At 37.9% G+C, this 27,782-nt stretch overlaps 1 protein-coding gene across 9 annotated transcripts in view; it reads right to left on the reverse strand.

Moving 5' to 3' along the window:
* Positions 1–27,782, reverse strand: part of PIP5K1B (phosphatidylinositol-4-phosphate 5-kinase type 1 beta) — a 114,492-nt gene that overhangs the window by 11,322 nt on the left and 75,388 nt on the right. For 8 of the 9 annotated variants that reach the window (XM_054185717.1, XM_054185726.1, XM_054185721.1 and 5 more), the window contains 6 exons: positions 16,747–16,958; positions 14,740–14,823; positions 14,590–14,638; positions 13,978–14,062; positions 9,529–9,684; positions 8,634–8,778 (listed from right to left, as the gene is read on the reverse strand). In XM_054185717.1, coding sequence (XP_054041692.1) covers positions 8,634–8,778; positions 9,529–9,684; positions 13,978–14,062; positions 14,590–14,638; positions 14,740–14,823; positions 16,747–16,958 — 731 coding nt within the window. The remainder of the gene's footprint in view (positions 1–8,633; positions 8,779–9,528; positions 9,685–13,977; positions 14,063–14,589; positions 14,639–14,739; positions 14,824–16,746; positions 16,959–27,782) is intronic. The other variant, XM_054185725.1, reaches the window with a different exon arrangement.

The raw sequence follows: 27,782 nt of genomic DNA on the forward strand, positions 1-27,782 counted from the left end.
ACACTCCCCACCAGGAAGAGTGAAGATAATGAAACTAAGCTTGCAAGGATCAGCATGGAATATGAAAAGCTGCATGCAGAGGGACAAATTCAGTCAAGAAAACATTTGCTTATGTATTAAATGATTACTACTACCATTGGACTTTCACATGCACATCTGTGTATTCAAATGAACAATAATTTGAAATTTAAAGTTAAAAAGAAGTATAGGTTTTCTTTCTATTTATCAACAACAAAGTTGTTTCCAGAAACATTGGCTAAATAATTTATACAACTTTTTTTTTTCTGTGAAGGCAAAACACAATGTTTTTAAGGCTCTACTAAGACAAATTACAACAAAAAGTGCTGCAAACAGAGCATCAACAGCTGAATGGGATTAGATCCAATTAATTTAGTAAGCACAGAGAGAGGCATTCCTACTTCAGTACATATGCAGAGATCTTCACAAGAAAGCCCACAGCAACATAATGGTCTGCTTTTAAAATGTAAGAAAAACAAACAAAACCAAACAACTGCAATGCCAAATTATGTTATTCAGTTCATCCAGCATAAGGAGGCAAAGGATCCCATCAAATTAGGAAACATGAAAATGGTAACTCATTCTTTAAAGTGATGTTGATGAAGCTTAGGGTAATTCTGCAAACTGTCTTATGACACAGTAGTATGTCTCAAGGGAAGATAGTACAGAGGACCAAAGTATGAAGCAACATTGTGTATTTCATGAAACTGCAATATGGTGCAAATTATGGGAAGGCTAGGCTTTCAGATTCATAGTGCTGTTTGTATACTTACAACAGTGAGATTAAAAAGAAATCCATAAAAAAGTCATATATATATATTTGCTGGTGAAGGACACGTTCTTGAGCTAATATTTCTTCCATAGGGCTATCAAACTCTGTTCCCTCACAATTGCTAATAACAATTATGTCAGGTGACGTCACAAGTACCCACAGAACCTTAGACCTACATTGGCCTACTGCAAACAGAACATCAGTTTTTCAGAAGGTTTCTGAATGGGTGGAGCCACCTTGTGAACATTTTACCAAAAGAAGGGCCTCTCAGTCATCCAAGTGAAATAAACCCTGCAACAGACCAAAGTCTTCTCACTCTGCCGTGATGCTTCCTTCCTACATAGCACCAGAACTGAAGAAAGACTGAAAAGCAGGGGGTGATATCTCTTTGTTAGTCACCAGAACTTTTATCAGAAACTTCTAGACAGTACCTTTGAGCAAAAAATAAACAGGTATGATGCAAACAGGGTACTATATTTATTTACTGCCCTCTCTTCTATAAATTGTGATGTTTGCTTAATATCCCGTTGAGTTACATAGTGGTGGTACTCTTTCTAGAGATGTTTTGAGAAGATGAACTTTTATAACAGGAAATATAGTCATCTCTGAAATCACACAGACTACTTTTCTGAAAAAAAAAAAAAAAAAATGTACCTTTTACATATCAATATATATCTTTAGGCTTGGAGCAGGAACAAGTGAAACTAAAGGGTCACTCAAGGCTAATTACGAACCACCACACTGCGTCACCTTCTCAAAGTAGGCTGAGGGAATTCCATTCACAGGATTAGTCCTTTAGTCTTTGTTAGGTCCTTCTTCCATTGCCAGGGACACTAAGCTTTGCCTTTTGGGACAGTGCTGATCCATTCCAGGGACAGAACCTCTGCTTTACAAAATGCTTGCTTATCTCACAAACTTTCATTAAGGAAATACTCCTGCTAGATCTTCTAAAAAAAGAATCTTTGTTACTGCTTTCTTGCCACCTTTCACAGCTGAATTATTGAAAATCATTCAGAATCTCCAATAAGGGCAAATATATGATGGCAAAATATGTTCCGCCACAGTTATTAATAATTTCTATTTAGAATTTCTAGCTTTTATTTTATACACAAGCCTCAGAGTATCAATGGACAAGCAAATAGTCTACATCTGAGAATCAGTCGGCTCTCCTTGCTTTGCTGGAGTTAATGTCTGTTCTGAATTCTTACTTGCTATATGGTATTTAATACTGTATCTAAACACCTACATGAAGGAAATAGTTAATATATTAAGCGTAGTTCCACACACTTAACTAATACATGAGTAGAGCAGCATTATAACCACACAGACTACTTTAAGTAAGATTTGTAATGAAGCAACATTAATTTTTTCCAGACTCATAAATTATTAAGCATTCTCTAATATCTCAATGACTAAAAGATCAAGTGTAAATGGCTCAGAAAACTTTAAATGAAGAAAGAACTGTACTTGTTTTTTCAGGAAATCTAGATGCCTCACTAATCCCTTGGTACTAATACTAACCACTTGGTACTTGATACTAAGAACTGATAATCCTTAGCCATTTACACTGAATTCCAGGATTACACAGTATTCCTCTGGCTATGAAAGTAACTCATATTACAACCTCAACTTCAGTGAAAAGCTAGTAGGAAAAAAGCAAATTTTAGATTAATCTATGAACTCCACAAGCTAGAGATTGTCATAACTAGGTATATGTATGAGGCTTAAACCATAGAAATTTAAATATTCCTTAGTAAATTAATGAAACTGGTGCATCATCCAGATTAGTTTTATACTTCACATTTGAAGCCAGAGACTGAAATTTTATATTTTGATGTGTGTTGAGGACAAGCATTTACATGCCAAGAAAGATTCTCTCTTCTATTTCCACAAACACTTCATAAACAAGCTACAATAAACCCAAATATTAATTTCTGACACCACCGGAGAGGGGGGAATGCTGTTGACTTAGATGGCATTGTTTTCTTATAATGCCAAATATATCACTAAGAAAATGTCAAACTGTAAGATTAAATTAAATATATATTAGTCTTTTGTCCAACAATGCTTTTTTTAATGCTTCTTCAGGACTGCAGGTAGCAGTGTTATGCTCTTTAAACCTGTATTCTTCAACCTGCTTTTCTGCTATGTTTCTTGGTCTCTTAAGCTTGACACAGGATTGTTGTTCCAAAACAGCATAATGGATAAACAAATAAACATTAAATTGTTTATTTAAGTACCCCTAGAACACTTTTAGACATTATGCATTAGTATTTAGATATGTTATTAACTATTATGACTGTAATCCTATAATAGGAAGAAAAAAAAAAAAAGAATGACAGTACACCTTAAAGTTTAAAAAGCTCTTCAGATACAACAAAATATACCTTCTACCAGCACATTTATAAGATTTACAAATGACAGCCTTTCTTCAAATTAAATAACTGATCTGAAACTGACATGGAACTGACATGGAAATTCTGCATAAAAGAGTGAAAAAAAATAATCTCATAATTCATCTCTTAACAGCAACACACATGCTGTCAGCAGTTGGTAACTAAAAGTTCGAATTTCTGCACCAGCATCATCATAGCTGCATTGATCGCCAGTTTTAATGCAGAATTCTGGTAGGGAAAAGACAAATTGGGGAGGGAGGGCACAGGAGAAATCCCTATATAGACAGTGTATCAGAAAGAACACTTCAGTAGAACAGAGGTTTTGTACAATTTCAACATTGCACTGAGATCTCATCCTAAATTTTTAGACTGAAAGAAAAACCAAGCAAAACCCCCCATTTTTACAGTTAATATCTCCCATTCGGTAATGGTCAGCCACAATGAGTGTGCTCAACTGTGCTGTTGCCTTCCTTTTGTTAAAGCTATCTATTTTACCTTGGTTCTTAATTAAAAAAGAAAAAATAAGCAAAGGTAATTCCATCACAAAAGAACTGGGAAAGCTTTGTTTTTCTTTAAGCTACAATTACACGTTGCTTCAATCATAGTCAAATTTTCTTTCTTTCCCATGGGGATTCCCCCAGTGTCTCAGTGCATCTGTTCCTAGCATTAGAGCATTCAAGTCTTTTTTCCTTCACCGAGCTGCTTATTTTCATGACGCTTGCATTAATTTAATCCTCTTTGAGTCAGATTCAGCCAAATTTGTTTATGCTTCAGAAGGTAAAGGTGGTGGGTAGACAGACAGAACATTTAAACAACACACAAAAGTTTGTCTACATAGAAAACCAGACTGGTAAAAGGTGTAATTAGGTATTCCTTACAACAGTGAAACCAATACCTACAAATCCTTTCCACTGAAAAAACAGTAGATGATCTTACTTTTATATTCTAATCTGTCTTTGAAAAGGTTGTTTGATAGAATGTCAAGTCATGGGACATTTCAGTTCAAAGCTTACTAATTTCAGAAAGTTTTGGCTGTGTAAGAGGAAAAAAGCTCACAACCAAAGACTTCCAAAATTTCAAGTGGTCTGCACCAAAAAACAGCAACACAGAGGTAAGGCAAACAAACAATTGAAAAATACACAGAAAAGCAGAAAGAAGAGGAAAGAAAAGTCAGAAGTCCATATTACACACACACACATCTTACGGAATGAAAGTACCGAATACATAAACAAGAATTAGATTTCATGTATTCTCCTAGGCTCAAACATTTCAGAATAATTCAGCAATCCTCCTTATATAGCATTGCTCTAAAGACAAAGAGGTGAAGTATCCCTTTATGCACCACAGAATTTGGTTTGGGTTTGTGACTGGAAACCACGAGACCTCCTGAAAGATACACCACAAAGAGACTTTCTGTTTTATCTCGCAACTCCTGTTTAAAACATTCCAGAAGCACCTGGAAAGGCTTAACTTGCTTCAGCTCTTTGCAACTGTAAAAGCAATGTCAACTGAGACAACAGTCATACTGCTCAAGACATTCAGATCTGTCATCTTTAACTTAATTCATCAGTACTTATTAGGAAAACTTTACCTGGGGTGGTGGTGGCAGGGGAAATCTGTTATCACTTTGTCTATAAAAATAATCTCTGATATAATATGTAGGTATTATATTTCTTAAGATAAAGCAAATAAACCCTTTCAAAGAAGTGTATTTGGACTCAAAATCAAACATATTTTCTGGTGGAAAACAGACCTTTTAGGTACTAAAATATCTCTGCACCGAATATAAACCTACTTGAAGAGGAGTGGAAAATCTTTGACAATTATAATAGAGGCAATAAATCTTCAATTCTGTTCTCTTACTAAATGAATGCTTGACATTGCTTATGACAGAACCACTTGACTAAGAAACAGCTTCATATAACAGAAACCAGCTGTCTTCTGACAAACAAGAAAGCCTACATTTGCTGAATAACATATGTCACATTTGTCCATTTTTTCCTTTTTACTTCCCTTTTTTAGCTAAAGTTCCTTTTGTGCTGAAAAACACAGCCATTTTCCCCTCCTGAATACTACTTAGTTCACTACTTTTACCAGCTCCTCTTCATTCTGCCTGATTAACACCTTGAGTTCCCTCTAACTCTTCAAGGACTGAGGAATAACTTGGTAAAAAATAATCAGCTAGCAGTCTGGAAAAAGATTCCTAAGAAGCTCTACGTTTATGACTGCTGCTCAGTCTCTCTTTTTTCTTTGCTTTAATCACAAATCCCTAAATGGTGCTCTGCATCATCTACCAATTAGTTATGCCAGTTCTAACCTGTACCAAGCCAGGTCTCCATAAACCCTCGTCACATCATGCAGCCTCAGAAGCCGGCTCCAGCTCAGCAAGTCCCCTCTTTGTGGTTAACCACGTTGGCAGCAGCTCCTTGCTTCCTACCACGAGCGCTGAGCACCCTCAAGGAGAGATGGTGCTGAGCTCCCTTCTCATATAAAACGCCATTTCCCTCTCCTTGGAGAATGATTTCATTCATGGCTGACAGAAACAGAGGGTAATTCTGGAAATAAAAAATGTAAAAAGACGGCATGTGCTTCAAGGTATGCAAAAGTGCTCTCTTTTTAATGAGGCAAATAACAGCATCTGTCTTCTCACTGGTATGAGTGCATACTGCTCCTTAGCATTAGTAGGAGTCAAGAAGCTGTACAGATACCGTATTATTACTATGCACACAGGATTATCTCCCTGTATTACCCTGAACAAGAGATTTCTGACTGGTTACAAGGAAATTTGTGTACTCTCTCCTCGTGCCAGGACACTTTCAAAGAGGAGGAAAAAGCCTGACAAAGAAAATGCCAAACTGTAATTCTATTAAATAACTTGAAGCAGAATGTCATAGTCAGTTACATATTTAAAGACTGAAAGCAGACTAACATTTGTAAACAAATAATTCATTTAGGCTTTGTTTCAAGGACTGCTCCTGGCTTTCTGTTTATCAGACACAAACGGCAAAGCGGTGAGTCCTACATCATAAAATTTTGTAATACTCAGAAGCAGAGCTCCAGCGAGAAAAATCTAAGACATCTACATCTCAATGCGTTATTGCAGCATGAAGGTTTTGGTGTTTTTATTTGCCTGCCAGCTTTTTTCATGGGAGGACTGAAGTTTCTCCAATGTACCATAAAAACGTAAATGAAACTTCAGATGGATGTATTACTTAGTGCCATGAAGAAGGAAGGACCTCCCTGCACTGATGTAGGAAGCAGAGGTGGCTACAAAACCACTCAGAATTGTCTTGGGGAAAGTAGTTTAATGCTTAGTAGCTTTCTTAAATCCTAGAAGAAAGCTGCTAGCTATGATGGGGAAAGCTAATCCTCATGAATAATACACACTGATATTGTCACATGTACCAGTACTTGGCCAGGAGAAAAAATTGCCACCGAATCCTAGCTGAAGAGTATACATCTAGATCAGCAAAATGTTGGTCAGCCCCGTGGCAGATCTCCTGGCTATAGGGCAAAGTCTACTGTTTTGACACAAAATATGGAGAGCCACACCATCAATGAATGTTGGTGTGAGGTCTGCTGTCTTAGAGAACATGTCCTGTTGTACTGATGAATGGAAACTATGCAAAACTGGAACGCAGACACTACAGTTGCAATCTGATTTTGTAGAGTAAGGATGTACACGGGAATTGCATAACTGACAACATTTTAGGTTACTTCATTGACTAAATCACAACTGGAGAGGAAACAAGTCTAAACATACAATCAAAGTGCAGATCTGCTAAAAACCTTATTTTAGAATTATTTTGGAATATGTTTACAGTAAAATATCATGGACTTACTGATAGTTCTTCTCTATAGTTAATTTATGGAGAGTAAGGAGTACTTGAAATGTTTTATTTGGGGTAAACATGAACTCTTTATACAGACAACGCCACAGTTCTCCTTTGCTGACTGATGCTAATACGAAGTAGTTCTGTAGTTTTATTTGATGCTTAAAGCAAATAAAAACCCCTAGTACTCTATAACCTTATAGCTACCAAAGCTAAAGCTTGGCAAAAGATGATGGAATATTGAAGTCCTACAACTAACTTTGTCACAAACTGGACAACGCTGACAGAAGTTGACTTGAAGGAGCTCTATTTCTACTGATGTGTATTCATTAGTAATTTTGTCCTAGAGCTTGTGTAGATGCATTTGGGGACAACTTGTGATGATTCTGTAATTAAAACTCATATTTGTTACACCCCAAACCATACCTCATTCCAAATTTTTATGGCAAAACATCAGACCTATGGAAGACGCCACATCAGTGAGATTTATTTAAACTTAAAGAAAATGGAACCTGCAAATATCACTTTGATCAAGTAACTCTGCAAGTCATTTTACTTCTGATGAAAATGCAGTTGGTCAAATTTTAATAGGTAAATTAATATAGGTAAATTGCTTTTAAAATGACTTAATCTTTTTGGACAACATGCAGTTTAAAGTAAAGAACTTCATCTCAGCACATGAGCAAGCTTATCAAATTTATATAGACACCGTGTGGTCCAGGATTCCAAATTATTCTAAACAAAATTCAATATACTTGAGTTCACAGTGGTTACCCTTCTTGACAAAAACAGACAAAGACATGGCTGTTCTGCAGTACGGCACACGGTGAAGAGATCCGCAAGCAGGCAAGGAGACACAAAACAACACCCTTCAGGTGTACAAGATAGAGTACAGACAGACACACAGATGATGTCCCAACAAGACATACTGGCATAAGCATGGTACTGGGCAGTCACGACTAAAGGATATTCAAACACAATTCAAATCACACTCAATCTAGCTCACAAGCATCTGCACAACTTTTCTTGACACGTTCCTGTTTTTATCCTTCCTGGGTTAAAATCAGACAGGCTCTAATCACGCCCACAGGTGAAGTTTCATAGAAATTCACTTCAGAAAATGGTAATTTTTAAAGAACTTAAAACAGACCATTCAGCACTGTACATTCAGAATAAAGATCAATTTGAAAAGTAGGTTCCTTTTCTGAGCACATCAGTTTTCCGCAGCTGTTTTAGGCTACAGCCAAGTTACAAGTGTTTCCTACCCTGATGTTAATGCAGGTTGGTTTATGGCACAAACTAAGGCCTAAGCAAGTTTTTAATGCCCAGTTTAGTTTTGGAACATGACAAAAAACTCAAAGCATAGTATAACATTTTTGCTGTGTTCATGCTTTCTATTTTGTGACCCCAATCACAATACATATAATAACAAATAAATAAATAACAAATCCTGTGGGCTTATGGCACCCCTCCTTCACTGGAGAGATTCAAGACTGAGCTACAGAGATGCTTGCCCCTTCTGCTTCTTCTTTCACAGAGCCTCCTTCCATTGCACACATTGTCAGACTTTTATCAAAATGGTGGGGAACCCTCTACCACATGTACTGCCTTTACCTGCTAGAATAGAGCATAGGTTGTTCACGTTGGTAATGCTCATCTACATTCAAGGAAGAAGAAGAAATTGTGGTTGCCAAGGAAGCCGCTTCAAACAGAGATGGAGTGCTTGGCACTAGATCCGGCCGGTGGCGTGAAGCTAGTACTGCATGCACAAAAACAAAGAACATTAACAAACTTAATTTCAAATCGAATCCAAGGATCTTTATGCAAGTGTATGGAGTCACTTAGTGCTCTCAACAGCTTCTTGAACCTTCTTAGTATGTTTGAATTGATGAGATTGTACTATTCATGTGCCCATACCCACACTCTGCTGCGTTACAGGGTGAATTTCAGCTGCTAGCCAATACATTCAGCAGAATGCAGAGCAATGCCAAGGTCGAATATGAAACAGTGTTATGAATATCTGATGAATTCTTCTAAATTCTGGGACTGGTCTCACACTACCAGGGCCTGGTTTTCAGATGGGATTAGGTGGCTGGTTATCCTTTGAGCCTGGCTGCAGATGAGAGAGGCAAAGTCTGTATCTCTTCAAAAAGACTCTGGGAACAAAGAACTGAGCTTCAAAACACTTCATGTGATGTGTTTGTTTAAAAGTCAGTGAAAGAATAGCACTGGCTCTGGCCTTAATTTGCCACTTGGGCTGGATAAATTTTTTTAGGATTCTCTGAAATCCAAAAGATTAGTATCACACTATAACCTTGATTCTGACTTCCTCTTGCTCCTGAAGGTCCATTCTACCAATTATGACTAACAACTTTCTCCGTGAGAGTAATCTGACTCTGAAGTTTTGAAAGCTCAGCCAGATTGGAAGCTTTCTAGTTATAGGGCTTCTAGAGCTTATACTAAATTACTTTAGAAACACTGTTTAGGCTGTTGATATGAAAGACATTACCTTCCTCATCAAGGCTGGCATAGCTTTGTCCTTCAGCCAGAATGCCACGCTTTTCATCCTTCCACTCCTGGCTAACCGCACACACTATTTCTTGTGATGCTGCCTTTAGGGCTGTGATGGAATTGCACCGTTTCTTTGAAGGTGAAGACTTCAAAGCTGCATTACCAAATGAACATAGGTGTTGAGTGATGCCGTCTTATCTCCCTGCACATCTTTAACAGCACATAGAAGAGCAAGCCATCTATAAAGCTAGAGTTTCTGAATACAGACAAAGAACACATCCAGACAGAAACCCACTTATCAAATATTATATTAAAACTAGAGCAAAAGGCATTGCTATTTCATCTATGAGTGAAGTACTTTTGTCTTTTTCCGGGGTTTCTATCAGCTCATAGGACAAAAAAAAAATCTAGTCAGTTAACCACATTGACATCACTAAGTTACAAATCTATGGGAGTATCAACCTGTGTAATCAGAGACAGAATGATACAGAAAAAAACAGATGACAGGAAAACTAAAAAGACATCTGGAGTATTCTGAGAGGTTATGATAACTTCCCTGAGCTGTGAACTACTGCTATAGTAGATGTATGTGCTACTGCAAAATTCCCACTTCAGTGACACGTGTCAAACATCATCTTTGGGTAAAATAAACACTTCCAAGATGTTGATGGCTTGTACGCTCAGGATGCTTATATGAGCATCCCCTTTATAATTCTTACCAGGGCCTGCCTACTACAATGGCATTTTGTGTGAAACTCTAGGATTTGACCATTGACGCTACTACTGAACCACGACCCTCATTTTTAGTTCTTCTCCAGAAGGATGCCAGCCCTTTCATTTAGCTTCAGTTGCCAGCTGCTGACCTCCATGCATTGGCGGCAAGGTTACTTCAGATGCACTGCAATAGTTCATATTGTGCTCTACTATGAAATTAAAAGCATCAAAGCCACTTGGCTAAAGACTGAAGAAAAGAATCAGATGCATAACTCCAGGATATTGTTAAAAGATAACACTGTAGATAGCTGCTGAGCTAGCCTCTGCCCAAGGCTGAATCTGCTTATTATGTTTTTATTGTTATGTATGGAAGCTTGTTCTGTGCACTAGAGGAAAAAAACACATATTCAAAACAGGGCTTAAGAATTTAAACTGAAATGTCTAACTCAAAGTTTAGCAAAAATGTTCCTGAAGGCAAAACACTCCCAATTTTTTATTTTATGAAAGAATGATAATGCATTTTAACCATTAATCCATATAAAAGGAGATTAACAGCCTTGTATGCAGAGCAGATCAATAAGAGTGGGATATTAAGACAGGTTAACAGCCTGCAAAAATAAGACAGTCAAATTAAGTATATAGAGAGAATTAAGCATGATGTCCTTAATAGTACATTCTAGATTTCAAATACAGAATGGGTTGTGTCTTGTGCTGACATAAATCTAGCAGTCAGAAAAAAAAAAAAAAGACTCAAATGTTCAGGAAACCTATATGGCTGCATGAGACATTTATTTTTTCCAACACACAGAAGCATCAAGTTGACTACTCCTTACTCTCTATCAGTACTGAGGAGTTTGAGTATCGTCTCAGACAACAGAGCTCCCACCAGTTCTCTGGCAAAATTATTCTAGGGTTAAGAGATCTGAATCTCAGGAGGTTCCTTCCTCCTTTCAGCTGAATTTTGCTTCATATTTTTTTGTATAACATCAGATTCTTTTATTTTGATATTAATTATTCTTTTCTGAAGGATTTAACATTTACACCTTAAATTGTTAATTTGTGCTAGTATTTGTAGTCATTCTTGTTCACTTAAATCTCATTTAGTTCTATCCTTCATTTGTATTTTGTTCTACCTCTATCCACGTATCCACTCCAGACAATTAATGACAAAGTTAAGAGACCAGCATAACACTGGTGAAAAAGGTATTTAAAAAACACCTTCTATCAGTTTGATAGAGTGACATATGCTCAATACTCTTTCTGTAATATTTGAGCCAAGTGTCCATTCCACATTTTGACGTTCAACTCCAAACCAAATACAGTTCCACGAGTAGGATTATCAAACTGCTAACTAGGATGCATTTTAGAGTCTAAATTCCTCTATAAGAGACATATTTCTGGCCAATCAATTGATATTTATTTGACAAGAACCCTGCTTTATAAAAAAAACCCCATGAAACTCACAAAACGCTGCTTCCTAGAGACTAAGCAGAAACATCCCTTCTCTAACTGAAAAAAAAAAAAAAAAAGTGCAATTTCAGCATCTCCACCGATTTAAAAAATGATTTGGCAGTAAAGCAGTAAATTCGTATGGATGCATACTATTTAAACCAACTGATCTGTAGGTCTTACAATAATGTTTTATACCACTTGCCATAGTTGTTGAAAAAACCCCTCATTGCTCAGATATCAGAACGGCATTTCCCCAAGGAGCAGCCTGGGCCACAGTGAACCCCAAGCACTCATCTTTGCCCTTGCTGGTATATTCATCAGGTCTTCCCTGAAGCCTTCCTCACTGCACACACACTGAATGTATCTCAGCGGTTGTCACCATCCTTCTCTGTACTTGTGATGCTTCAGACTGAATTTCCTTTCAGTAGCCTGACCAACTTATAGAGGAATTATCCATAAATTCATTAATATTTTAAGACTCTCCAAAGGTCTTATTTTCCTGAATAGCTGTCACAACATGCCAGGCTTATAGGGAATCACTAATTAGGGTTAATTCAAATTCTCTCTTTTTCTTCTAAAGACTCCTTTGCTCTACTTCAAATATCTCATTTCTTTTTATTTTTTTCAGTTCAGCCACTCAGCTTTCTTCTTTCATCAGTGTATCCTACTCTTTTTCTTCTTATTTAGTAATTTCACAAAGTACTTTTAACCTACACTTCTGATTTCATGTTGCTTTTAGTTACCAGTTTTCCCTCTTCTTTCTTGCTCTTTTAGACTAATGGCGTATGTTGTTATCATCTGCCATGTCTCTAACTTTGGTTTTCATGGTCAGGGTCAGAGTTTCACAAGCTCACTCCAAATAATTGGATTCTTTCAAAAAACAGTTGGATACTGGTCTTCAGAAAAATGATACTATCTTTAGACCAAAGCAGAGAAACAAGGCCGTGGTAAAGACGATGGTGAGGCAGGTTGTCCCCTTGCAGCCCATGGATGTGCATGGTGGCGCAGATATCCACCTGCAGCCCGTGGAGGAACCCACAGTGGAGGAGGTGGATGCCCAAAGGAGGCTGTGACCCCATGGGAAACTGGCACTGGAGCAGGCTCCTGGCAGGATGTGCCATCCTGTGGAGAGAGGTGCCCACACTGGAGCAGGTTTGCTGGCAGGACTTGTGACCCCATGAGGAACCCACACTGGAGCAGTCTGTTCCTGAGGGACTGCACCCTGCAGAAAGTTCGCGAAGGACTGCACCCTGTGGGAAGGACCCATGTTGGAGAAGTTCATACAGGACTGTCCCCCCTCAGAGGGACCCCTTGTTGGAGCAGAGGAAGAGTGTGAAGAGGAAGGAGTGGCAGAGACAATGTGTGATGAGCTGACCACTACCCCCGTTTCCCCTCCCTGTGCACTGCTTAGGAGGAGGTAGGGAATTCACCAGTGAAGTCGAGCCCAGAAAGAAGGGAGGGTTGGGGGTAAGGTGTTTCAAGATTTGGTTTAATTTCTCATTATCTACTCTTATTTGAATCATAGTAAATTAAATTAACTTTCCCCAAGTCGAATCTGTTTTGCCCTTGACTTGTACTTGCAGAGTGATCTCTGTCCTTATCTCAACCCATGAGCCTTTTGTTATATTTTTCTCCCTCTGCCCAGTTGAGGAGGGGAGTGATAGAGCAGCTTTGGTTGGCACCTGGCATCCAGTCAAGGTCAACCCACCACACCCTGTAAGTTGCTAAATAATGCGTCTTACCCTTGACAATGAATTAAAAAATTGAAGAAGGAGAAATGGAGGGGAAAACTAGAAACGGGAGATAGTGATAAAAGACCTTAAATCCAACTAATATCCAGCTTCTGATTGTTTTCCTTGATAAAGCTCAGAAGAAATCCATATCAAAGAGAAGAATGCCTATCTTTTCAAACATGCTTGAGGTGGTATGTAAACAATCTTTAAATTGCAAATTAAATAAATAAAAGTCAATAGGGGTATTCCTATGAATAACAGATGCAGGACTGGACACATCATTAGATCATGAAATTTATCTGTATATCAATCCAATATAAGGGAACTTGTTTTGCCTTCAGATGCCCCTAATGTGACAAAAAAATACACAGCAAATAATTCTCTGTAATTTACTATTAGAGCACACCCTTATTAGCTCCAGTGAAGAAACTCAACTTCTGTCAATGTAAGTGCTACAAGAAGTTGAATAAAGGATTCTTTTATTGCCAAGACAGGAGTGTTATAAAGTAATGATTATTAAAAATATCTAAAAGTGATAACTTTCTTACCTTGAACTTTCTTGAAAACTCTTGTACTCATAAACTTTAAAAATCTATCTGCATAAAAACTTGGTCGGTGAACTGAAACAGTATCCTATAAGATTGAAAAAGGTCTTAGTCACATTTTCCATTTGTAAATCACAAGTAAATTGTCAAGAAAGAAGCTGGACACTTCAGGTAAACTATATCATACATTTCAGGCACGCTCAAAACAAGTCAACCCTAACAAGTTTTCCCTTTTTAAAGGTTAATTCTTCAAGAACTTTAAGTATTTTATTTATGAAATTATGACTTATGAATTATACAGCCATATTCTGCAAAATCTTCCTGGCATTCAAAATGTTTTTTTCATATTCATCAATGTCCTGCTAAGTGGCCATTGTCTTGTGTAAGTTATAAGGACAAGCTGATCATTTTAGTTGCCTTTTGAAAGATCAACAAATAGAATCAGAGCATGTATTTGGTGGCAAATGGACCTAAAAGATTTCAGCAACAGTTCAAACCATGTGGTGATGGTAGACTACAAATATACCAGAGCTATATCTTTCCTGGCCAACATCAGTTGAAGTTCCATTAGCTAAAATATCATCAGTTTGAAAAAATAAAATAAAATCTACTTACTCCATCATAAACAAGAGCTTTCCAAGAATGTTCCAGCTTCTTCATTAACCTAAGCATATACAAACAAAATAAGAACTGCTTTATAAAAATTCCATATTTGTAAGTAATTTCAGAATAGTTTATTCAATAAAAACTTGAAATTCAACTTACCTGTAAGACTGGAGAATATCAATAATACCCATAAATAAAAGTAGCTTTTCTCCTTTATGGCTTTTAGCTGGAATACCTCCCATCCTGAGAGAAAAAATGAAAAAGTAGTTAGAGTATCTTTTAAGACATCTCTGATCATCAGTTAGCAGGTGAACTGTACCCACTTACAAACCCAAAGAAATGCACATATTAAAGACAGATGCTACAGTGCAAAGTCAGTCAAATGTGGGTTACTTAGCACACAACTGATTTTAAATAGCAAACCTAAAGTTATTTGGGATCCAGTGGTAAATATCTATTAAAAACAAAGAGTGTTTTAGGATAACTTTTAGATAGAATTAGAAATATTTAGATGATCTGAAAATAGGAAAAAAGTATACAATAGTTTATTACTAAGGAAAATAAATAATTTTGCCTAGCTAAAGGAGAATTTTGTCACCTTATGTAATTAATATGTAATTGAACTGTAGAGAGCCTGCACATTACTCTAGGTCTGAAAAGGTTGTTTTGTGTACTTTTCACTAAAGATTATGTATGTGCTTTTCCAAAATTCCTCTACAGACAATTAGTGACAGAAAAAGTAGCAGCATCAAGCGAAGACGCCTGACTGCCTGGATGTCCACTTGGTTTAGAGTACTTACTCGGGCGTGACCTTAAAGAACAAAACGCTCATCCTAAGACCCTCTCTTCCCACTCTACCACATAAAAAAAGGGTCCATTGTTTTTAGAACCAGAAACTGAAATGAAACACAGCAGAAGACTGACCTAGGGGTCTTTTTTGTAAGACCTAGGCTGATTTTCATCCACCTCACTGAGGTACCTGTTCTGTCAATACGAGAGAGACAATAGTGCAAGGGGCCAAGGAAGAACTCAACTGCTGCAGCAGGCTCTCAGCAGTGCTACTACGCTGCTCAGGATCAAGGCAACACTCCATTAGCTCAAGTGATGTAGGAGCCCAGGGTGGGTTTCCATACATAATAACAACAGGGACTTTCTCGGATGACCTATATGAGGCTTTGGCTTTTAGTTAAAAAACCAAACCAAACCAAATCCAAAACCCAACACACCCCCAGATTGCCAGTGCAAGACCTCTGACACCATACAAGAGCATCCACCATCTTCTATGTGAATGTGGGTAATGCTGTAAAAACTGAGTGAAATTCAGCTCTACTTTATGTTCTAGAATGCTGAGCATCTGGAAAATCTCTCTGAATGCTAAATACCATAATTCTCCCATGTGCTTGCTGTAGGTTTAAGCTCATGATCCTATATCATCGGTTGTATTTACCTAGACATCTCCCTTGGGAATCAGAAGAGTAAATCCTTCATTTGAAATGAAATCCTCATTGTAATGAAGGACTGATCATACAAAATGAGAGCAGTAAACATAATGCTCTCACTAACACTGAACATATTTCAAAGGAAACAACAGAATAACTGTTGCCTATATACTTAAATTTCTATTGCAGTTTTTGCTAGATAGAAAAATCAGAGGAAAGCAGCAGTTCTTAATCTCAGAAAATATCGTACATGGATATGACTGCATTTCAGTGATTGATGATACAGTTCTGTGTATTGAGTATACTATTTTGAGATGAAAATAACCACTGTAGGGATATCCAATGTTAATAAATAGTTTTTGCTTGTGGCTCATCAGGCTGCTTCCAGTTAAAATTAGATTATACCTACGGCTCCTGTAATAGCTGTCTCATAACATCACTTTTATAAATGAATGCACTTGTGCATACATAAGTCACTCTGAGCTAACAAAATTTTCTATCTTGTATTTAAAGATGATCAATTTACTAATCAACATTTTAGTTTCTTGCTCTGCAGCAAATCTTGATGGTCCAGCTTTTGGGGGAAAAAAATAAATGCTTAAGCTTTCAATTCCTGAAATGCAGTGTACTATCGAATGTTTTGCTTCTTAATACCAAGTGGTAAAGAGTGGAGAAAGAGAATGTGCAAGTTTTAATAGTAACCTTAAGAGCAGGTTACGACACTTACGTGTTTGTTGTTTCCGTGCTGATGGAGTCCCCTGACTTCCTAGGGCCCTGTATGGACTCCATGGCTGTAGAATAGAGAACTTTCTGCCCTCCAGGACGTTTGGCGTCTGATGCGCTCTGGGAACACTCTCCCTCTTTTTCCTTCATGTTACTGTTCAGTATGTGGATTCCCAGTAGCAGACTGTAATCCATGATCTTAAAACTTTCTAGAACCTATGAACAAAGAAGAAATGGCTGTACTGAAACAAAAAAAAGGCTACCTACAATATGAATTACACAGCAGCATTCTGAAAACCTAAGTAAAAACAGGCCTTCAAAGTACATGTTTCTCTTATTAGGAAAATGTGTGAAATTATAATTAAACAAAAATCTTTTAACTACCCCACATAAATCAAAGTGCTAGTTATCTAATAAGCTCAATGCTGTTGTTGCAAGTGGGAAAGAAAGATGTATAGCTGAAATGTAACCTGATGTTATTTTGTAGTCAAGGAAGATACATCCAGTCAGCACCTTTTTTTATTTATAGCAAACAATCAATTAATAGTTCCACCACATACTTATGAACTACAGGCATTTTTGAAGTCACCTCTAATGCATGTTCCAGACTTTACTGAGCATTTTTGCCTAGACTACCTCCCCTCCACCTCCTGTTTATAACTGAGAAAGCACTCTTGGAGAACTTTCAAAATTTCAAAAAAAGCATTTGCTCCCACTGTCTCATTAACAGCTGATGGGATCTGGGTACAAAACTCATGCATCTCTCTCTATTAAGCTAAATAGAGTCGATCTAAACTGCAAAGGCAGTTTTACTTCTGAAAGATGACTTAACCAACCAGCCTTCTCTTCTGGCTCTACCAACCATTTTTGTCTGTCAGTAGGTGAGTTCCCTTTCTTTTGTCCTTCCATGACAGGTACTGTCATAAGTTTCTAGTCAGTTACATCATTACGAAGTCTGGCATGCTGCCATTAAAAGGAAATACAGTTCAAGTCAATATGCAACCATGAACTAAAACAAGCTGTGATCACATCTAGTAATACAACCAAACTGTTAGCAGACAGCAACTGTGTTCAATATCTCACCTCTCATGTAACAGCAGAACCGGTAGCAACCAGGAAGGATATGCTGTGCCGCTCACCTCTCCTTTACCTCATGCAGCTCAGCAGTGATTCATGATATGTTTTGGCACACAATGCCCTAAGATAATGGTGTAATTTTTGGCACAGAATCAAGAGGCAACAGTACATCTTTTTACGCGAACAAGAACAAAACATGATTTTGCAGAGACGACAAATAAAGAGCAGTACTCCAGGTACGTCATTTTGATGAAGACTATCAAAGTATAAATATTTTTTACAGAAAACACTGAGATGGTTTATGAACTCTAAGACACATTTTGCAAATCCAAATTGAGATTTGTTGGCAACCACCGGGAAAAGTCTAGTGATCTGCAAAATTGTATGAGGAAGAAAATGGAGTCTACTACTTAACACATCCCCAGAGATAATTTTAACTCCAGTGTCCAAGTATATAGGCAAAGAGGTAGTAAAACTCTGTTCTGCTCCATCTATATTCCTTACGTACTCATTATACTAAATAGAAGCCAAATGTACAATACATCTGAATTCTTTTCAACCTCTGGCATTTATCTTCCACGAGGAACACAGTGTTTTAATTTTAGCACCGTTGCAAGCATTTAAAGTGAAGAAACAAAGCATAACACACTGTAGTCTAAGTGGAGAACGGCATAGGCTCATTCTGATTTCCAGATGCCAAGGAGAAGTTTGGAAGACACGGTAGGTTTGATCTTGCTCAGAGTAATCCTGCACAGAGGTGGGTTAGTTCAAATGGAACAAGAAAAAGGCTGCTAACATATGGCCCTCAGTACTCCACAGCATCTTATGATGACAGAACTCACAGAGAGTTTCAGGATACAACAAAAAAGTGTATTTTAAATTACCATACAATAAGATAACAAAATGTTATTGCGCATTGTGTGGTGACATTGGTGGCTAGTAACTTCCTGGTTTATGATCATCATGACTTGCAAAAATAGCACAGCTAAAAGGTACAAAGGCACAGACACTTGGTGCTAAGTAAGTTCTAGAATTTTCTTTACACCTGCTACTTTGCTACCCTTTACTCAGACTTTCTCAAAAAGAAATTTCTATATAACGTATTCATTAAAAATATGTAATCAGTGGATGTTTGCTGCCAAATACTGAAAGTAGATTCTGGGTAGGCTGAAGAAAAAACAAAAAAACCAATTAATCCTCTATAAAAATACTTACCTTAGTAGTACAGTCAGCAACACTGTTTACGCAAAGCCAGATTAGAGCAGCTATTCAGGCTTGGAAAAAGCATTGCCACTTTTATTTTACAGTTACAAACATAAGTGCTGACAGTTCTGCCTTCAACCTATTCTTTACTGCTTTTAGAATTATATTACATTAGACAAATTATGATTTAACTGCGCTAATTACATAACCTACATCTAGGATCGGATGTAGCTTCATGGAAGGGTGTGGTATAATGTGCCGCTGCTTCTTCCACAGGGACCTCTTACGTCTTCATACGTCAATTATCTGACTGCATCAATTCACCACTGTCACTTAAGCCCGTACCATTTATACTATACAATGGACTAAAAATCTCTCTGACTATTTATGCCTTTGTTTTAGGATTGCTGAAAAACACCATAAAAACAAGTAGCTATTCTGTTATTCCGGCTCATTATGAAACTGAAACACCTGCACATCCAATGGATTAACTGCAGTACACATTCTTACAAACAGCACACAGCATATGAACTCTAGCCCTCGTCCTCCAGACACCCTGTTCACGGTCCTACTCAGAGGCAGGATTGTCCAGTCCACAAAGTGTCTTCAGGATATTGTAATATGATCTGCCCCTCTGACTGTCTGCTGGTTTGATACACAGTTCTGATTACCTCCCCCTTGAAATTTGATAACCAAACCAGCCACTCCTTACGCAAACGCACATCTTTTGACCAGGTTCAAGCCTGTTTTACTCCCCTGTTTGTTTCTAAGGGAAATGCTGATAAGAAATAATTAACCAGAACAACAAGGAAGAATCTCAAACATCAGCACTCGACAAAAACTTACTTCGCGTCAAACTCTTTGGTCTGTATTAAGACAGGAATTTTACTTCAGTCAGTGGGATCTCCAGATGAATATAGCTGAAAGGTTCTCACATATGTATCATCATTAATACTTAAAATAGCAAATTATGATTATTTTTAAGCGTGTAAGTAACATTTTGTGCACGCAGTTGTACAAATTAATCTGGTTTGCCACAGAAAAGTTACAGAGTGCAGCACATTGAGCTATTTCTGAACATGCAGCATCCTATGAGAATAAAAAAAGGCCTAAGCCTTTTCCTGGGTTGAGGGTTGCTTGCAAATAGCTTTGATGATTTCAGATGGAACTGCTTTTGAGAAGCAGCAGCAAGTTTTTGCTACAGAGGTACCAAAATGAAATCCTAATCTAATGAAAAAGCACTCAAACAAATCACAGTATTAAAGGGCTATATTCATAGAAAAGTGAGGAAGCCCTGCAAAACACCTCGTGTCATCCATGTGAGATCACTAGAAATTGACATTAACTCGCAGAAATACAGTCCTTGTGTTAAAGTGAGAGAAATTAAATCTTTACTCATGCAACCACTCTGAAATGCACCTTGCCAGCAAAATGGCACTGGGAGATTTCACCAAGAATATTCTTATTTGTTAGTACACAGCACCATTAAGTGTTGTATTTGCTAGTGACAAGTAAACGTTCAGTTCATTAACTCGACATTAAATTGTTCGTCCCGTTTGTATTTATGTATGTGTTATTTCACTAGCTACACAGATTCTGTCAACACGATGTTGTCACTTGGTCACCAAGTACTGCTTGCAAGGCTGGCTTTAGCTGGTCTGACAACTTACAGATGGTGAGCGTCACTCATCCCCTTCCAGCCTTAAGCGCTATTTTGCTTTCATACCACATAAAAAACCCAGTGAAATGGCATCACAAAATACGTTGTTTCGGAACATGGAAAAATAACTCCCTGAATCAGATTTTCTTTTCTCTGAGCTAATCAGATATTAAAGCATTCTGTGAATCATCTTAGGCATGGTTACACTCAACTATCTCAGCCAGTGACTAATAAAGCAAAGCAAGTATTTCTGCCATGGAATTCAGTTGTATTTTAGATGCAGTCAGCTCAAGATGTGTATTGTCTGACGGAGAAATCTGCATTCACGTTGCTAACTGTGCAAAACAACTCAATTTGGCAGGTCATTTTCATAAAAGAATCAAGGAAAACACTACTCAAAAAAAAAAAAATAGTTTCACAAGCTTATGAAATGCAAAAACGAAAAGGATAACGATGCAAGCAAACAATTCCTCTCCTACAAGCATTTTGGAAAAGGGACATAGTAACTAACATAACAGAAAGAAGACTAATTTCACACCAAAACAATAATTACTCTCCAGTGTAAGGAGATATATAAAAATCCCACAAAATAAAGGACTATCTCACAAGTCTTAGTCACTATCTTAGAAACAAGTGCACTAATGTCAAATGCCTAGTGATGGGTCTGGTTTAGAAAGAATCTGTGCCAAGAAAATAAATCACCAACCCCTCAAAGCATACATGGATTCACTTTGATTTCAACAGAATTTTTCAAACATATTGTTAACTAACACTCCTAAAAATTATAATCTTGTTTCTGATTTCCAAAGTAGAAGTAAAGAGAAATTTGGAATTTCAACTGATACCACAGGAGTGATAAAATATAAAGATACAAGAGATTTGCATTATAATTCTATGCACATTTTCCTCAAACTACCATTTCTGACAAAGAGGCCCTTCATCTAAGATTACCACATTCTCCACTTCCATGCCATGCCACCTATTATTTGTGCCCTATGCTGCAGTTCAATATTCCTTCAAGTTGCACCAACGCTATTGTTTGTAAGGACATGCTGTAGAACGAGTCACTGAAATGATACAGGTTAAAGAATAATCTGTGTAGACGGACCCTCTGAGGCAGGAAAAAGACAAGAAAACCAACAACCCACCACCACTACTAAAGGTTTTGAAAAATCCAGTGAATAAATTTGATCATCCAAGGTCACTGTCACAGCTGCTTCAGCACAAAACAGATAGGTGTTTATGCCTTAAAGCTTGAGACTTTTGCAGCAACTGGCCAAAACAGCAGTGATGAAAACAATACCCAGACCTGAAGCTTATGAGATATGACCCCCTTTGTCTTCAGCTTTGAATTTCCTTGTCTTTACAGACCTCTTTGTTAGTCAGGCCATTAATGCAATTTTTAAAATGTGACTTCCTTAGAAAAGTCCATAGTGTTCTTTGCTAATATAATAAAGGAAAAATGCATACTCTGAAAAGCCATTCAATTCTCACTAGTAAAAGCATCTTGAAACTAATTTGTTGTTCTTAAAAAACTGCATGACTACAACTGGATTAATTGTCATTGCTTCCGTAACAGATATTTTGCAATAGAGGTATCAATATATTTATTATTCTAATGTTAACTTACAAATGAAAAATGGGTAACTACATACTTCTGTTTAGAACATTCCTCAACACTTGCATGAAATCCCTATAAATGTGGAAAGCACCCCTAACAAACTAGGCCTTTTGCTTTTCCAGCAACAGGATCTTTTCCAACCATTGCTACTGAACATCTGAAAAAGGAAAACACCAAACCAGAAACCATAACAGTATTGAATCAAATTAAATAAAAAAATTCTGGTGAAGTGCAACCTTGGAAAAAAAAGACTCAATTTCCATTTAAAATTATCAGAAGGGAAATCTTATAATACAAAAAGCTGAATTATGTTGTTTGGTTTCTAATTTTACTTTGAAGTCTTACAGCAGCAATGCATTTTGTCCTTCATGTCTTGAAAAATTTTAAACAATGAGAAAGCAAAAAAACCCCATGACTTAACTTCTACTCTAACCACAAGACAAAATATGGTGTTCACAAACCTTAGTCCTCCAGATAGCGTGGAGATATTAGCTAAATAATCCTGACAATACTCCTACGACATGTCTAATCATTTTCCTAATTTTCTAATGCAAAGATACACTATAAAAATTAAGTGTTCTGCCACAGAGGGAACAACACTGAGTCAATCTTCAAACATCAGGAAAGGGTTTGGTTTCCTCATCTGCAGTAAGACATGCCTTAAAAGAAAGAGGTGAAGAGGGAAACAGTAAAGATTATTTAATCTCTTCTCTTAGTAATAGCTGTATTTACAGAGAGAAAAATACACTTATTTTTCCACTTTGATGAATTTGGAAGAGATATCCCCAGCAAGAAATCATAATACATGCATACTTTGCCTACTTGTAGGTTATTAGCACTTCAACTGATAGCTCAAAAAATACTCTTCCTATTGAGACAGAAAATCTAATTACTTACTGCAAGGCAAAATTCCCTAGTTTTACAGTGACTTGGCTTGTCTGTTTGTGTAAAACTACATTTATTAATGTAGTTTTAAATGTGACAGGTGTCACAGGATCCCTAAGGTCACCAAGTTAACTGAGAAGAACTAGTTTTGAGTTTATAGGCCAGTTCTGAAATATGCTTCATTAAGAAAAAAGTCATCCCTAAGTAACAAATGAAGACCACTAGTGCTCTTATAAAATCTGGCTCACTTTTCCTCCACTTTTTTAAATAGTTGGGGAATAAATCTTAACTTCAGTTTCTAGAGTATCATGTCTTAGCAATTTCACTAGTGAATTTTATCCCAAATTTCAGGATAAATAAATACTGCTTGATTTGCATGGATAGTTTCTCCATCTCCGATATTTATATACATGAAAAACTGTAATGCAACAGGAGGAAGAAATACTGGGAATTGACCGCTGATTGACAAAAAGACATTATCTGAGTGCATACTGCTATACATCCTACTCAGTTGACATTAACAGCAAAATAAAGAACAAGAGGAACAATACTTAGTAATTCTTTTTCCATTTGCCCAGTTAGTAACTGCATTTACATGCACTCCTGCTTTTAGCCCTTTTCAATTTTCTTTTCTCTTGGATTCAGCAGCAGATGGAAAGAGAAAAACACAACCAGGCTTATTTTTAATAGAATACCCCAAATTCCTGCATATGACTAGTTGACATTCAAGCACATACTGTATCTGTGTGAGTGTGTGAAGCAAAGATTTACAAATACAGAATCCTGTGACTATCTGGTCTCCTGAAATTCATGTTTATTGTTTAAAGTTATATTAACATGCTTTGTTAGGTAACTAGATGAGAAACAGTTTGCAGAATAATATCTCTGTATAACAATGACACTGCCAGTTTCAAAAGGGACGTCCCCCCCCCTTTTTTTTTTTTTTTTTAAAATAAACAGTTACCAGTTTTTCTGTACTTTAAGGGATTACAGGGAAGATACTAACAGTATTTTCATAGTTAAACCACAGGACCATATTCTGATGAGATGTGCTGGTGTACCTTTCTACAGTAGTTTTTGACATGTATCTCTATAAAACTCTATTGTCATTTTTAACATGTCACGATCAAAAGACAAACTTTGTTACTTGTGTGTTTGGACTGCGAATTCCTTGTACCAGAAAACAGGTGTCTCCCACATCATTTCTGACCAGAACAGAGATAATTTGTATTCATTAAACTGCTTAAGAGTTCCAGTAAAGATCAAATAAGTAACAATGGATGCCTAGCTTTACTTCGATTCCATATCAACTATGAAAAATAGAATACTACTATTAACGCACCTTTCCCATACAGAGTTGTACCAATGTTATTTGTACCTAACATACCACTTGGTGTCATAGCTTATCCTTTGCCCCACATAAATATCCTCAACACAGAAACAATTTCTGCAGGATTAGGTGTTCATAACAAAACAGAACAGCAGCTAAGTTTGACGTGGAGCTTAAGTTTTTGCACCTTTAAGGAAAAAAAAAAAATGGAATTCCCAAGTGCACTTTAAAATGTCTTTAATGTCTTTACTGACTTTGGTTTTATTTAGTACTTGCTTATATGCCATAAAGCAGAACACTTTCTGTTAATATTTATAAGACTAATTTTATTTGGAAATTGAAGAATCTGCTCTATTCTTTAATAATTCATGATTTTATACAATAATCAGAGTAGCTAACAGCATGATTACTAAAAAAAAAAAAATTACAGCTGTTGAAACTACCTTCCAATACTCTCAGTATTTACCGTTACACAAAATATAGGCACATTGTTTTTACAAATTAAAAGCACTCTGAAGTGCATAAGGCTTCAAAGCAAAGATTTTTAGGAAAGCTATTCACGCAAGTGAAATTATTTATTTTTAGTACTGTTTGCCTGTAGTCCCATCGCCACCACCACCACCACCCACCCCAGTAACTATGATAGTGCCTGCTGACAAGGATAGCATATCTATAATAAGTCTCAGCAATAGTCTGGAATTTGAAAGCTAGTTCAAATTTCTAATTGTATGCATGATAAACTCAGGAATATTACAACTTTAGAACATTGTAATGTTACACTCCTTGGTTTAGCTAGGGTGCAAGAAGTGTGAAATGGTTTATGAGCAGAGATTTCAGACGCTGTCAGCTTGAGTGTGAACATAAAAAGCAGAGGACGCGGGAGCTGGAAAACACGATAACCTGTAGCGTTCCTGTACCTGTCCCAAAGTAGAAAATCTGGAGTGGCTACTGGAGGCACCAGTCCACAACAGATCACCAGAAGCCACTCAGCTCCATCCTCTAACCGGGTAGATCACGCATCCCCCCATCAAAGCTGCAGGAAGGTGTGACAGACAAGAACTGATACTCCAGCAGTGGTCCACCACCTGCCATACCTGCTACTGCCTCCCTTTCCGGGGAGGTCCCAGTTGACTGGAGGTTAGTAAATGTGACACGCATCTACAAGAAGGGCCAGAAGGAGGATCCAGGGAACTAAAGGCCTGTTTGTCAGTGTGACCTTGGTGCCAGGGAAGGTTATGGAGCACAGATCATATTGAGTGACACCACACGGCACGTACAGGACAACCAGGTCATGTCATGTGTTTCTGAAACACAGATCCTGCTTGACTAACCTGATGTCCTTCTATGACAAGGTGACCCACTTAATGAATGAGGGAAAGGCTGTGGATATTGTTTACCTGGACTTCAGTAAAATCTTTGACACCATTTCCCACAGTACTCTCCTAGAGAAACTGGCTGCTCATGGCTTGGACAGGCATTCTCTTTGCTGGGTGAAAAACTGAATGGCCCAAAAAACTGTCAGGCCCAAAGTGTGGTGGTGAATGGAATTAAACGCAGTTGGCAGATGGTCACAAGTGGTGTTCCCCAGGGCTCAGTACTGGGGCCAGTTACGTTTCATGTATTTATCAACGACCTGGATAAGGGGATTGAGTACACCCTCAGCAAGTTTGCAGATTACATCAAAGTGGGTGGGAGTGTTGATCTGCTTGAGGGTAGGAAAGCTCTACAGAGGGATCTGGACAGGCTGGATCGATGGGCTGAGGCCAACTGTATGAGGTTCAACAAGGTCAAATGCTGGGTCCTGCACTTGGGTCACAACAACCCCATGCAGCGCTACAGGCTTGGGGAAGAGTGGCTGGAGAGCTGCCTGGCAGAAAAGGACCTGGGGGTGTTGGCTGACAGCAGCTGAATATGAGCCAGTAGTGTGCCAGGTGGTCAAGGCGGCCCATAGCATCGTAGCTTGTATTAGAAATAATGTGGCCAGCAGGACTAGGGAAGTGATTGTCCCTTTGGACTCAGCACTGGTGAGGCGCCACCTTGAATACTGTGTTCAGTTTTGGGCCCCTCACTCCAAGAAAGACAATGAGGTGCTGGAGCATGTGTGAAGAAGAGCAATGAAGCTGGTGGAGGGTCTAGAAAACAAGTCCTGTTAGAATCAGCTGAGGGAACTGGGGTTGCTTAGCCAGGAGAAAAGGAGGCTGAGGGGAGACCTTATTGCTCTCTACAACTACCTGAAAGGAGGCTGTAGCCAGGTGAGGGTTGGTCTCTTCTCCCAAGTAACAAGTGATAAGACAAGACTAAATGGCCTTAAGTTGTGCCAGGGGAGGTTTAGATTGGACATTGGGGAAAAATTTCTTCACCAAAAGGGTGTCAAACATTGGAACAGGCTACCCAGGAAAGTGGGTTAGTGACTATCCCTGGAGGTTATTTAAAAGACATGTAGATGTGGTACTTAAGGACATGGTTTAGTGGTGGATTTGGCAGTGCTAGGTTAACAACTGGACTCAGTGATCTTAAAGGTCTTCTCCAACCTAAACAATTCTAAGCTGTTCTACCTTTCCCTGGGAAGAAGCTCTGTGTCAGCTGAGAGATGTATCAGGAGGCCACCTCAGCTAAGCAAGGAAGCCCCAGCACAGCTTGAATGTGAAAAGGCAGCATTCAGGATGTGGGAGGATAGACAAGCTACAAAGGAGGAACTGAGAAACATTGCCTGGGCATGTAGGGATGGCAATTAATTCTCAAGTAAGACAAAGCTCAGATAGAGTTGAGACTTGAAAGGGATGTAAAGGTCAGAAAGAAGAATTTTATTCGTGGTATATTAGCATTAAAAGACTGACCAAGGAAAATGTGGGCACATTGCTGAATGGGGCAGGTGATACAGTGACAGCAGACACAGATCACAGCAGGTCCTCACCACCTTCTTTGTTGTCACCAGCAAGTTCTGCCAGGCCTCTGCACCTTAGTGACAGTGCTTAAGGACGACTGGCTACCAGCTGGGGATGTTTATATTAAAGAAGCAGGAAAAAAAAAAACATTGCTTACCAATTCTGATTGCAAATGAAAATATAATCCAAATGTAAGCAACACAGATGAGAATTTATTAGTCCTGAAATATTGGCAAGATCAAAAATTTCCTTTCTTTAGTGAATTTTTAATTCCAGTGCCTACACTAGTTTTCCTACTTTGGAGTAAAAGGAAAAAGAGATGGCAAGTTTTAAAGCCCTAAAAATCTAGGTCAGTTACCACCCACACTAAGTAGCCATC

Source organism: Rissa tridactyla, chromosome Z (genome assembly GCF_028500815.1).
Source record: "Rissa tridactyla isolate bRisTri1 chromosome Z, bRisTri1.patW.cur.20221130, whole genome shotgun sequence".
Classification (NCBI taxonomy): Eukaryota; Metazoa; Chordata; class Aves; order Charadriiformes; family Laridae; genus Rissa; species Rissa tridactyla.